Here is a 15,322-nt window from a genome sequence, read left to right as displayed (position 1 = left end):
CAGGATGTGCTTGCCTACCTGAGTCAGGTGACATTATTTTTGGTATTCTTAGTGTTTCCCATTATTGTTCTAAATGTATGTAGTGATTTGATGAGAGTTCCTTATCTTTTCATTGCTTCTCTGTTTTTACCATACCGTTTTCAATTTATCTTAACTTAGGAGATTAAAATATCGTCTTGGCTTAATCCACTTTTGTATAGGTCCACACTCAAAATCGATATTGTATATGAAATAAAGGAGTAGGTTCAGTAAGACCCCTTTTTGGCCCCAAAATATAGCAGTTTTACAAAATTGTTAAAATGTAAACCTTTAATTATTTATTGGACAGTAGAATGCTTCTGCTACATAAATATTGGCTGTTTTTGGCAATACAATGCACATATATCCGGTACTAGCACCACTAAGTCATGCTAAATTACTGAAATCCTCAAAATTCTAGCATTTTAGTTTAATTTTAGACGGTTTTTGTGTAAAACGAAAGTGGCAGCATTCGTGTTCATCCTTAATATTGAAATGTAAGTTGTATTTTATGATAATACATAACACATATAAAGGTTGAGGATGAACACGGATGCGGCCGCTTTCATTTTTACCGAAAACCATCTGAAAAGTGACATTTTTCGGCATATTAGGTAGATTTTTCATATTTGAGTTTGAATCGGATCGTTTTTAATGACTAAATATGTTAAAATCTTTCACATAAACTAATTAATTCAAATAAAATAGACACTTAAGTGTTTAAAAAGTGGTCAAAATCTTTCGTCAGATGAACCTGAAATTTGAGGCCAAAATCGGTCCTAACCGGACCTATTCCTTTAAAAAATTACATAGTTGGAATTTTATTTTTTTTCTTAAATATTTCACAGAATTCTGTATTTTCTCCACAATAAGTTTATTAGTTTAAAAAATTCATAACAATTTAATAAAAGTGTAAGGAGCTGGGTGTTTTTGGTATTAGCTGTGTTATAGATTCCCTGTTAGCAGCAGGGTCATAGGACCTTTACAGTTAACTTCAAACTTATAACATGACCAATACAGAAACAGACAGTTTATAACACTTTAATTCATCAATGTTTTTATACAAGAAGACATTCTTATTTACATGAACTTAAACCATTCTTAAGTAAAACAAACAATGAATAACAAATATACTATACAGATATACCACTCAATTGTTTTCACATATTTTTCTGCTAAACGTACATATCCTTTTTTACTTTCCAAACCAGCTTGCTAAGCCATTAAAAAGAGCAGGAATTCCTGTAGCCTGCACAGCTGATGTGACCATGTCTTGTCCAAAATTATATATGCCATTGCCAATCATCGATAAAACACCTCCATAATCTTCAACTTCGTTTCGAACAGTTGTACGGCGATCGACCGCTGTCATTTTTTCATTTGCTTTCCTCAATCCTTCCATCCGTTTTTGTAGTTCTTCCTCAGCTTTTTTGTACATCTCGTCTGTGTAAAACGGTTGTTCATTTTTTTCGATCATTTTGTTAATTATTTGAATTAATGTTTTTAGTTGTTTTTTCTTCTGAACGTTAGATGTGAGTGTATTATTGAACACTACAAACCTGTTGTCGCATTTGTTGACGAGTTTCTGAAGAGATTGTGGTGAATCTGCAATTCTTTGTTCAATAGAATCTTCTTTCTTTATACTGTCTCTATGGCTGAAAATAATAACCATGAAGTCCATGAGTTTACCGCCAAAAACATTCAATTTGATGAAATGCAATGCAGTCGCCTCTTCTTCTTGTGTAAAACATGATGCGAGCGGCACAACAAAAATGATAGCATGTGACCCAGGGGAGGTAATTCCGTTGCACCTTACAACTTCTTTGGTTACGTCTTCAGTTTCCATGCCCGTGTCAAATATTCCAGGAGTATCGATAACAATGAGATGATATTTTGTGTGTCCTGTGTCGTGAATGTTTTCACCTCGTCTGCAGTATTTCGTACATGATGAACTACTTGATGCTGACGCAAAAGCCACTTTCTGAAGGATGCTATTATCTGTTGCACTTTTACCACTACCTGTTAATCATAACTATACGTACCTCATTTTCTATTCCTACAATTGGAAAAAAAAACTTATAATAAAGATTCGCTTTTCATTTAAAATTCGACCATTTTTTTTTATAGTGCTTTAAAACTTTGCTGCATGAAGTATGATAACTGAAGTATGCTTAAATTTGCAGAATTTGGAGAATTATTAGAAAATGTTGCATATATTTGGGGACAGTATTCTCATTTTTAAAAATAGAACATATACTTTGGCTGTCACCTTAACCCTTCCGATATTATAACAACATTTTAAAATTTTGTCAAAATGACAGAGTAATGAAAATTAATTTATGTGTGAATAGTTATCAAAGGTACTAGGATTATAATTTAGTACGCCAGACGCGCGTTTCGTCTACATATGACTCATCACTGACGCTCATATCAAAATATTTATAAAGCCAAACAAGTACGAAGTTGAAGAGTATTCAGGATCCAAAATTCAAAAAAGTTGTGCCAACTACGGCTAAGGTAATCTATTCCTGGGATAAAAAAATCCTTAGTTTTTCGAAAAATTCAAAGTTTTGTAAACAGGAAAGGAGTAGGTCCAGTAAGACCCCTTTTTGGCCCCAAAATATAGCAGTTTTACAAAATTGATTAAATGTAATCTTTTAGTTATTTATTCGACAGTAGAATGCTTCTGCTACATAAATATGGGCTGTTTTTGACAATACAATGCACATAAATTGGGTACCGTGAAGTCATGCTTAATTACTGAAATCTTTACAATTCTGGCATTTTAGTTAAATGTTAGACGGTTTTCGTGTAAAACGAAAGTGGCCGCATTCGTGTTCATCCTTAATATTGAAATGTAAGTTGTATTTGATGTTAATACATAACATATATAAAGGTTAAGGATGAACACGGATGCGGCCACTTTCATTTTTGGCAAAAACCATCTGAAAAGTGACATATTTCGGCATATTTGGTAGATTTTTCATATTTGAGCTTGAATCAGGTCGTTTTTAATGACTAAACCAGCTAAAATCTTTCACATAAGACACTTTAGTGCTTAAAAAGTGGTCAAAATCTTTCGTCAGATGAACCTGAAATTTGAGGCCAAAATCGGTCCTTACCGGACCTTCTCCTTTGTAAAATTGACCACATAATTGATATTCATGTCAACACCGAAGTGCTGACTACTGGGCTGGTGTACCCTCCGGGACGATGTCTGTCTATTCTTTGGTAATTTAAATATATTCAAAGGACCTTGTTGAGCTCGTGTATGACATCCCGACTATACACACACAACTTACTATATATTATATTTTATTTAATTCAAGTACAGTAAATTTTTCAAAATGATGAATGATCAACTAGGTATCAACAGTAAGGTGCTATTTCCCCGGTGTAGAAATTAATACCTGTGACGTCACGAAATGAAAAAAGCAATTGCTATTTGATACCAAAATACTGACAGAGGTCAATCACGAACTTAAATGTTCAACACAGTATACAGTAATTAGGCTGTTATGCAGAACCATGAAATCCAATATAAACGATAATATCATTTTTACCAATCTTTGTATGGCCTTAACTTTTATACTTTAAGATATATGCCCCCATGGTCCCTTGGGAAAAGAAATATGGACACTAGGCCTTCCGATTGTCATTAAAATGCCTGCTAAAGTGGGGCGTCTGTTGTGCGGGATGTACCAAGTTTGCAGCAACGTCCTGTCAAGATGTGGGCGTGAAATCCGATGCCTCGTGTTAAAAGAGTGACACGTTCTTTGCACGTTAAGTACCATTACAACAACTCTTTGAGGGGCCCGCAGGTGGACTGTGGCAAGGCCACATTTCTGTCCCTATCTAATAAAACCTCATTTTATAGTGGCAGTTCAACTTTTTCCAGACCATCATCCCGGATAGCCTCTATTACAGGACCTACCTATTGTATTTATTGTTAACTTGTTCTCGTCATGAACATGCATGACCTATTTGCCACCGGACGTTAAGCAACCAACAATCAATCAATTAAGATATATGTATACATTTATTGTTGTTTAACTTACATATTAATGTGTCCTTTTCCCGATTTAGACATTTTGACTGCGTGAGATCTTTTTTTTTTTTTTTTTTTTTTTTTTTTATCTGTTATGACTTTCATTCATTACATAACAACTACGATGTAAATGAAATAAACTCGATTTCACTCCTCCGACATCATACAACAATAGGTGTTCACGTTGTCAAGATGTTGTCTATTATGAATGCGTAGAAAAAGATATAGGTACTTTTGTTTACATTTTTCTATGAAACAATTTCATTTTCATTGAATGTAATAAAAAAATAACTAATGTCGTGACCGAATAGCACTGATAAATAAAGCATGCACTGTGCGCATTTGTGAATCCATGTGTTCTTATGTCACTCGTTGGATACTTTTTTTTTTAAATACCTCGATAAGTTATTTTATAATTATAACACGTATAATACCTGTATCCGAACTGCATGATGCGGAATTTCCCATTTCTATAATCTTTAATAGTACAAGTCTGCTAATTAATAAAATAAGTCAAATAGAAGTAAATTATAAGATCTTTATTATTTATATGACAAGTAGATATTATGTTAAGCAATTCAAATACAGCGTGTTATAGTTTATTGACAAATAATATTTAAAAATCTGTTATCCTGGCCTTGAAAACAACTGTAAAATAACTATTGTAAATAATCAGGATTTTGTATGGTTCGTCTTTTTGTTATTTGTCTTTCATGTCTTATTATGTCGAAGTGTGTTGTCATGCAACATGTGAAGCAGGATCTGCTTTCCCTTCGGGAGCACATGTGGTCACCCCCAGTTTTTGTTGAAGTTCGTGTTGCTTAGTCTTTAGTTTTCTATGTTTTGTTTTGTGTACTGTTGTTTGCCTGTTTGTCTTTATCTTTTTATGGCCATGGCGTAGTCAGTTTATTTTTTATCAATAAGTTTGACTGTCCCTCTGGTATCTTTCGCCTATCTTTTTTAAACTATGTTTTAAAAATTTTGTTCTAAATCTGTTTTTAAATGATTTCGCAATCTTCAGCTGTCAACCACCATGCAAACAGGGATCATGTGGTTCAGTGGTTGTGGTTAGTTCCTATCAGCCATGACGGATGTCCCATGTATAGTATATAGAATAAGCTTAGAAAAAATGGCATGTTCTATACATTAAATTATTTAAGATTTGTTATCAAGGAGATAGTGTATGGTTTATACGTGTTTCGCTACTTGCTGACAGTCAAGCGGAAAATTGTTTGTGTTAATATCGCTGTTCGGTTATATCATGTGGATATTATTTATTCCTTATGAATTACATTATTTAAACGTTTAAGAACAATATTATTGGAGCAGTATGTTTTTAAACAGCAGATCATTGGCTAATTATATTTTTAAAAGAAGATGAGGTACAATTTCAAATGAGACAACTTTCAGCAAGAACCCAAATAGCTTAGTTTCTGTAGTTAAAAAATACACCTTTCTTTTAATCGGTTCCTTTCTGAAAATGTCATAGTTATCAAAAATATAGAGAAATAACAAAGTGCAGTCTTATTCACAAATAAAGATCATGTCTTTGTTCTGTCGAAATAAATCTGACAACCCTCTTTTATACATACACATCAAAAGATTTGTGTGAAACTATTCACCGGAGACCAAATGACGTATGTGTAAGCACATATTGGAAACCTTATAATCATTTATAACGAGCAATACCCACATTGTACAGTAAGCTATAAATAACCCCGACGTGACAAAATGTAAAACAATTTAAATTAAAAACCAATTATTCAGAGAACAATTGAAGGTCTTTCCACCAGTAAATATCTATTTTGATATTAAAATATTAAAAATCAGTCTAAAATGTTAGTTCCTATGGCTTTATGATGTATAGATATGAATTTTAAGCAAAGGTCATAATCTAGAACGTCAAATTTACCTCTGACCTTGACCTCAATTTCAAGGTCACAAACTGAGGATCTCAAATCAAAAGACCCTAGGTCTCTAATATGTATGGTAAATAAGTTATATCACTTTACGCATAATTTTAGATATGAAAGGGGCTAAAACTTCTGTTTATTGACTACGCACCCTTTCAACCAAAATTATTAAGTAACGACATGTCGCAACTAACAAGTTAGTAAAAATAATTTGTTAATATCTTATAAGGTTAATGGAAATTAGTGAAAGTAAGCTAAAATCAAAAATTTAGAATATGACCTTGACCTTTGACCTTGTCTTAATTTTCATTTTTTTGGACCAAGGATCTCAAATCAAAAGACTCTAGGTCTCTAATATGTATGGTTAATAAGTTATATCACTTTACGCATAATTTTAGATGTGATAGGGGCTAAAACTCCCATTTATTGTCTACGCACCCTTTCAACCAAAATTATTATGTTACGACATGTCGCAACTAACAATTTAGTAAAAATAATTTGTCCATATCTTATAAGGTTAATGAAAATGAGTGAAAAAAAGCCGAAATCAAAATTTAGAATATGACCTTGACCTTTGACCTTGACCTAATTTTCATTTTTTTGGACCAAGGATCTCAAATCAAAAGACCCTAGGTCTCTATCACTTATGGTTTTCCAGTTTAAAATACATTTCAAAATTTCAAATACAAAAGGGGAACTAACTCTCATATGGAATCTCTATACGGCTTCGGTTAAAATGAAACAACATTCTGTGGATATAACGAGCAATTTGGTAAAATAAATTTGTCGTAATCTTTTACGGTTGCGAAAGAGAAGTGGCCACAAGAAAAACAGTGTTCAGGGAGATAACTCTTATATGGGAAGGTATTCAGTTAAGCAGAGTTGGTTTCAAAAGCGTATTACCTGTTCGATATCATATTCCAAATATCAAAGCGACATCTTGCGAAACAAAAAAACAGCGAAGGAAAAACATTAGGCGGAAGAAAAAAAAAATAATAATCAGAAGAAATCCAATAGGTCTTTCCTCGGAAAAGTGGAAAGACCTAATAAGAGAACTTACAGCCTTATGTATGTTAAAAAAAAATAACGAAAAACCAACTTGATAAACAGTAGCAAACACTTTGTAATATACAAAAAAACGTTGTCATAAAATTATAATGAGATACACAGTCTGTGATAAGATTAGCACGGTTAACCTCAAACAACAACTTTTGCATAATATTTTTTTAATAATTTGTGATTAGAAATCGCTGACATAACAACTTAACTACTTATAAATTGATTATCAATGTGAAGGTCAAAGCTTTAAAGTAGATTATAAACCAATAGTCTGAGTACTGACGCTTCGATTACGGCGTAATATCTGTGTGCACGTGGCATTGAAAGTGCGATAGCTGTTTTTTTACATAGCACGTTGACATCATAATGACAACATGCATTGAATTTATCATAACTCCTTTTTATTATTCCATTTTGTAACAAAAAAACATTTTATATTTTTGGGAAATATGATTTCAACCTCTTTTAGGAATATGTTACTATAATATACAATGTAGATTTATTTACAAAATATGAGACGCCAGTTTTGGATGCTTAGAGCTACTAAAGTTGTTTGCTCAGGAAGACAAAATTCTGCAAAATATAACTTAATATATCTTCAGTTTGCAATGTTTTCTTTGTTGGGTTACAATCCTATATTGCTACTTATTTGTAGATTTAGGTAAATAGAAGCAAAATAATTTTAATAACGACCTTTCATATTGTTAAAATATAAACTTTAAGATCATTTTCATTCCATATTCTAACATCGTCACCACAATCAGCCGAGGAATAAACTGATCGATTGCGATACCATGCAGTTATAATATAATATCACAAAAGTCAAATTAAAATATTGCTATAGTAGCGAAATTTTTCAAAGACTATACGTTGAAAACAGCTACCTTTAAAAACTTACAAAATACGAAATATGCATGTACTTCTTACCTTAAAACGATATACAAGCATTCTTTTTCTATAATCAACTCACGAAATAATTGTTAACATATATCTTTTTTGCATATCATTGTCATGGTAGTTTTAGTGTCCAGCTGGGATCCAGTTTATTTTCAGTAATTTGATTGGACATTTTCAAGTGCGACTTCGTTGTTCGCAGTGCATATGATATGAGTTGTAAACAAAATACATTCATTATTTTAAAACAAGTGCTTGAACTAAAAATACAAGATAATACAATATAAACATTTATCAAAAATACACGACCTATGATTTGGTTCGCCAAAAACAAAATTGAAAACTGAACTATCCAAAAAACTGTATCGTAAAAAGCCAATTACGATATAGGCTATAACTGGGGTAGAAAACCCTGAGTGTTTCCAACAATACAACACAAATGTTTGAAAAGTAAATTTACACACAATGAACAAACTGTGGACAGTACATGTCAACAATAAATTCATACATAGAATCTATGTATCATAGATACACAGACATTACTGATGAGTCTTATGTAGACGAAACGCGCGTCTGGCGTACTAAATTAAAATCCTGGTACCTTTGATAACTATTTACAGATGTTTCAGTGATATTGCATTAATAAGAACATAAGGATGAAAAGATTATCCTTTTTTTGTTGTTTTACTTTTTATTACATCTGATAAATGCATCGATACCGGTTCATTGATGTTTCTATAGATCAAACATGACTGCGTTACGATGAAATTGATCACATAATGCTGTTTCAATGTATCCGATCAAAACAAGATGGCAGTAGCATCATTCACGGATATAGTAACAAAAAAAAATGACGTTACTGGGTTTCTCAACATTATCCGGGGCCGCAGAAAGTGGCTCAATATACTGAATAAAATAAATAAATTGTCCTAGAGCTGATGAAACTTAACAAATAAATAAATACATTTTTTAAATTAATGGCTCATATAAGTTGAAAAATGATTTTAAATTTACTGTCACTTCACTTAAAATATAATTGAAAATTTCACATTAAGCACTTTGTGATTTTATCTACTGCATCTGGCTTGGGTCTTCGCTGATATCTTTGCGGATGGGTAGTAATGGAATCGGATTCACAAATCTCCAAAGGATATATTAGTCTGTTAAGTTAAGAGTTAGATGTTCGGACCGTCGCAGATCGCACAAGGTTATCGTTTCTATAGATAAATTCTTCGATTACACCGAGTTTCCATGTCGTAATCGTATATCTGTACCACATCTCCTAGTTTTACATTTTGATTGTTATTTCCAGACACTCGGTGAAATTCTCGTAAAGAAGTCAAATATTCGTGTTTCCATTTGGCTAAGAATTGTTCAATAAGACGGAATTTCCTTTTCGCTTGATCATTCTTGTTTCATGATTGTTTATAATATCGGCACTAAAACAGTCTGTATCATCTGTATGTAACGGATACAGGAAATATTTAATTTGTCTTACATACAATAAATGCGACGGGATAAGCGGCTCTGGATCGGCAATGTCCGACGATATATAGGTAAGCGGTCTGTTATTAAGTTAAGCTTCAATTTCCACAACAACTGTCTGTAACAGAGGTAAATCTATACATGCACGTCCAAGAATCTTTTTTAGGCAATTTTTAGTTAGTCCAACCAGTCTTTCCATAAAATCCGCCGTACAAATTTGATTAATTTGTCATGTAAAGATTAAGATTACGTTAACTTACTTATTTCCTCCGCGGCGGCAACAAATGTTATAGCATTGTCTGATATCATAACTCTGGGTCATGAAGTATGAAGTATGGCTACTGCAATACAAATATATCGTACGATGCCAATACTTGTAAATACACAGCAAAACGTCCATGATCACGGCATCATATTATTGTGAAGGAAACAAAATTTTTAAGCTGTATATTTGTATTGCAGTAGCCATCATTCAGGTATATAGTAACAACAACAAAAGAATGACGTTACAATAAAAGTTCCTTACCGACGTTCGCAGGACGTCAGGCTAAAGTTCGTGGATTTCTCAGCAATATGCGCAGCAATGATCCAAACATTCGTTGGCAGATGTGAATTCCGTGCAGTGAATTTGCCTGATGTGTATAATCATTATGTGAACCTACCGATATAGATGTTATAAGGGACACTTTCGAGTTACAGCAAACTTATTGTCTCTAAAAATCATAATAAAGCTGATGATTTATTCCTTATAAAATGATATTGCCGTCGATAAAACTCCTCAAAGATACCAGGCTTTAAGTTTTTGTGCGTCAAATGCTCACCTTCTACGTCATTTTATCTTGTTGCCTTATTGACCTTTTTAGGATAAATTGAAGTCATTGTTATTGTTCTTCACGACAGTACAGTTATAAAATCAAGTTTGACTATATTCTTATTTTCTTTAAACATGTTAAATGTGAAAAATAAAAATAAAAATGAAGAGTAAGACTAAGTTAAATACAAAAAAAAATTGATTTGTGCTTAAATAAATATAAGTAGTAGTAAGTAAGTCAGTAAAATATTAATACAGGTTTGTTTTTGTATAGTCTAATTTCATTTATATGTTTAATAGATTATATTCTTATGTATAATAAAGATAATGTGTATTAAAATACTTTTGAAAGATACCAGACTTATAAAAGAGGAACGAAATATACCTGAGGGACAGTCAAACTTATAAATCGGAAAAAAAACTGACAACGTCATGCCTAAAAATGAAAAAGACAAACAGACAAACAATAGTACACATGACACAACATAGAAAACTATAGAAAAAGCAACACGAACCCCATTTAAAACTAGGAATGATCTCAGGTGCTCCAGAAGGGTAAGCAGATCCTGCTCCACTTGTGGCACCCGTCGTGTTTCTTATGTGATAACAAATCCGGTAAATAGTCTAATTCGGTAGGTCACATTCGGAAAGGAAGGGGATTGTAGTAACGACGTAAGCAACGTATCCGATATCATTTGTGAAATGGTTATTTTATAACGGTCTACCAACTCGTGATGGCGTCCGTAAAATTTACGAAGGGATGATTTCAACTTCACCATTTGGAACTCTTGGTTTAATAGCTTCCTTGTGAGCAGCAACCCTCTATAAAAAAAATCATGATAGGAAATGCATGCACGGGAATATCGTATCAATTGCGAGATATATACCCCGTAGGCAGGTGCTGCTGGAATGTTGCTTCTTACGAATGGAAATTTTACAATTCTTTAAACATGTTAAATGTGAAAAATAAAAATAAAAATGAAGAGTAAGACTAAGTTAAATACAAAAAAAAATTGATTTGTGCTTAAATAAATATAAGTAGTAGTAAGTAAGTCAGTAAAATATTAATACAGGTTTGTTTTTGTATAGTCTAATTTCATTTATATGTTTAATAGATTATATTCTTATGTATAATAAAGATAACATAGAAAACTATAGAAAAATGCACGTTTTGTCTACAAAATCTCGTCAACGCTTAAAGTAGAAGAGGATTGTTGACCCAAAATGATATAGATTTGTTATATGCAGATATGATAATCTACTCCCGATTTAGACAATACTGGTGGTTACTTGAAGTTCATTGTAAATAAATCAGAAGGATTTCAATTACAAATTGACATGATAATGGAAAGCTGAAATCATCTCTTTTGTCGTAATTTTTTATTTTCAATTGACCCTCATTGTCAATTTCTAGATGTAAGTCAAGATATGAGGCTGACTTAACTGTATCTGTAGTATCCTTTATCTCTAGTTCGATCGGATATATGAGTTCAACATAGTCACCAAATTTTGAATTATTTAGTGAAAGAACATCATCTATATAGCGGAAAGTAGAGTTAAAGGATATTGCTAACTTCTTATCTTTCTTCCTAAAAAGTTCCTGTATGAAGTCAGCCTCATAATAATAACTTTGAACGTCAAACGCACGTTTTGTCTACAAAATCTCGTCAACGCTTAAAGTAGAAGAGGATTGTTGACCCAAAATGATATAGATTTGTTATATGCAGATATGATAATCTACTCCCGATTTAGACAATACTGGTGGTTACTTGAAGTTCATTGTAAATAAATCAGAAGGATTTCAATTACAAATTGACATGATAAAACATTTTTAATAGATTAAAGTAAAAAATAATAAGATTAGTTGTGGAAAGGAGCGTCGAACACTTAAAATGCCCTGTTTATAAATCAGAAATGAATTTATGCAATTAAAGTTATGCATGGAAACCTTATATGGTTTTGTTATTCAAATGCTCACGAATCGTATAGCCTTTTGTACATATAGAGCATGCTTTTTGTCTCAAAATAATGATAATAAGTTCCTCTATAATAAGGGTTTCCTTTCACACAAGTTTTGCGACTAAGTTGAACTTTTCATATCAACATTTAATCAGCCCCTGCATATGAATTTAATACCATATTACTGCGCTTACATTTCCTTACACTATTTTTGTATTAGAGGGTTGCTGCTTACATGATAACGAACATGTAAAACCCCGAGTTCTCAGCGATTAAGTTGAAATTATTCTGTTCAGAATTCTAAGGCCCCCATCCTTAACAGATTGACCGTTTTGAGGTTGTATGCTATTAACCGGAAGAAGAAACAAAAGTAAGGATACGAACATATTTTGAAAGATACGCATTGACTGTTTCACGTCCGTTGTACTATAACCCCGTTAGAAATGAGCTACGCACCCCTGGCGCAAATATACATGTTTAATCCTGGAATCTTTGATGAGTTTCTTTACAGCAATTGTAACATATCCAGCTGTGAAGAATCTTTCACTGAATGTTAGTAATTGTTCTCCATTAATTGTGTTCTTAGAAGGATCTGTGATAAAAACACAATAAATTAGTAAAAACTGTCAAACGAACAAATCTTTGATTGGTGTTAATCATTTTTGGAAAGACATGAGCTGCTTTACCTTTCAGAAGGTTTAGGATCGCGACTAGTCACAGTTCTTGTTTGTATATTTTCCCAATGCTGTCATTTCTTAATTAGGTCCTGCAATAGAAGGCATCTTGGATTTACAGTAGTCATTAAATGAAATTTCGGCCAATCAGAATATATGATTGAACCTGACAGCAATGTTAAATATTGGATCAAAGCCAAAATGCCAAAAAAAGCATTGCAGGGGGTGCCTTCCAGCAGACATTAATAAATATTGTTGCCAATTAAGGTGCTTTTTGTTTTGGTTGAGTGGTTTCAGACGACAAGAGTAAATTGAAAAGCATTTATACAACAAAATGATGAGCTAGACAAGATCGACAAATAAAATGATTCTTAGAGTCTGAGTCACTCAACTGGTAGATATCCTATTTTGATCTCGATGTTAACCTTTATTGCAATCCGTTATTGTATATAAAATGTCATATACTTCTGACAATTTTTGCCATGGACAGTTTGTATTTATATAGTATAGTCTTCAAAATAATTAAAACACACAAAAAGGCAATAACTCTTTAAGAAGTCAACCAAAGGTTTAGCTTTTGTTTCGGTTGCTTTTGGCTTTCTTGTAGAACCTGTCTTTCAGATCATCTTTGTTTTGAACGTCATCTTTGCTTTGAACGGTTTCAACTGAACTATTGTAGATTTGTTTAGAATGCACAATCCATAAATAGTTTCTATCAGTAATATGAAAACAATGTACCAATTTTCTAATATTCAAGTTTAGTAAAGAATTATGATGTAAACTGTATTTAAATTTGTTTACCACAACAATAAGTACAAATATGTTCTCTTAAGCCCCAGTCCCACTAGACCACGATCGCACCCAGCTCACTGCGATATAATATAAATTTAGATCGTGGTGAGGTCGCGGTCGGCATGAAAATGTAAATTTTCGTTGCTTTCCCGATGCTACTACGTCCTCTGTACGCTTCTACAAAGACCCCGCTACGATTATAGCACGTTCTCACTACGCTTATCAAGATCTTTCTTCTCTCTTCACGTTTTTACTACGACCACACCACGAGTTATCCGATTGCACTGCGATTATAACACGTTCTTACCACGATTATACTACGTTCATAGCACGATTATACTACGTTCTCAGCAATAACGTTAACATCGTATTCCATATCAATACAGTTCAATTCCTTCTATTTCTGATTAAATCGTAGATTTCTCGAAAACAATACAGTCAAGCCACCAAAATCTACCAGAACACGTGGGCATGGTGGTAGGAGTTAATGTAGAGGCAGAGGGAGCAAAGTAACGAATCCTGATCAAGCAGAGATGTCGGACCGACCAATCCAACCTAAATTACAACCTATTGCTGGTCCAAAAGGCTCAATGACGATATCTTATTGAACGATAGCAGAGATGACATAGATGTATCAATATGTATAGGGAGATGTGGTATGAGTGCAAATGCGACAACTCTCCATCCAAGTAACAATTTATAAAAGTAAACCATTATAGGCCAAGGTACGGCCTTTAACACGGAGCCTTGGCTCACATCAATCAGCACGCTATAAAGGACCCATAATATTACTAGTGTTAAACCATTCAAACGGGAAAACCAACGGTTTAATCTATATAAAAACGAGAAGCATGGTTGAGCCGTTAGAGGGAATAGATAATAACATTCAAACAAACGAAATCTAGGGAGCTTCTTTTATATATTTTATGTGAAAATGACAATTAGAATGATGGTCGTAGTGTGAACGTAGTCAGGTCGGAACAAGAGCGTGAGGAGGACGGCAAGGCCGTGCTAGAATCGTACTATGGTCGTGAACAGCGTGGTATAGTCGTAGTGGAAGCGTAGTTGGGTCCCAGTGAGAACGTGATGGTCGTAGTGAGGTCGTGATAACGTCGCTCTGCGATCGTAGCCAGTCTCTCCGAATAGAATCACGCTTTCGCTACGCTCTCGCTACGATTATACAGCGACCTTTGCGATCTTACTACGATCTTAGTGCGCTCTCACTACGCTTCTACTATGACCTGATTTCGCCTCGACTGCACCACGATTGTTTTGAACATGTTCAAAGTTGGCCACGCTCTTCATGATCTTGAAGACCTCACCACGACCGTGATACGACCTTACTGCGATCTACACGATCGCACTACGATCATCAAAATTTGCAATTTTTTCACAGGTCGTAGTTCGATCGTGGCCTAGTGGGACTGGAGTATTATCTTTTAACATATTTTATGCCTAAACATGATGTTGTTCTCCAACATCATAAGGATACAATACTCGATGAACAGGTGCTACTTTGCAGTTATAAAAACTTCAATTATTAAAAGTCAGGTTTGATGTGCGTAAATAAAAAAAATCTTAAAATAAAGCTTATATAACTAACAACAGTTGTATGTGTTGGTTAGTTGAAAATAAGAGATTGGATTGAACACTTGATGGACAACTTTTG

At 33.4% G+C, this 15,322-nt stretch overlaps 1 protein-coding gene across 1 annotated transcript; it reads right to left on the bottom strand.

Moving 5' to 3' along the window:
• Window positions 1–1,213: 1,213 nt before the first annotated feature.
• Window positions 1,214–1,864, bottom strand: LOC139526645 (GTPase IMAP family member 7-like). The gene has a single exon (XM_071321806.1). The coding sequence runs from the start codon at window positions 1,862–1,864 to the stop codon at window positions 1,214–1,216; it is 651 nt and encodes a 216-aa protein (XP_071177907.1).
• Between the last annotated feature and the right edge of the window lie 13,458 nt (window positions 1,865–15,322).

The sequence above is a fragment of the Mytilus edulis genome, chromosome 6 (assembly GCF_963676685.1).
Source record: "Mytilus edulis chromosome 6, xbMytEdul2.2, whole genome shotgun sequence".
NCBI classification, from domain to species: Eukaryota; Metazoa; Mollusca; class Bivalvia; order Mytilida; family Mytilidae; genus Mytilus; species Mytilus edulis.
Note: the sequence above shows the minus strand (reverse complement) of the source record. Positions and strands in the feature narration are given on the sequence as shown.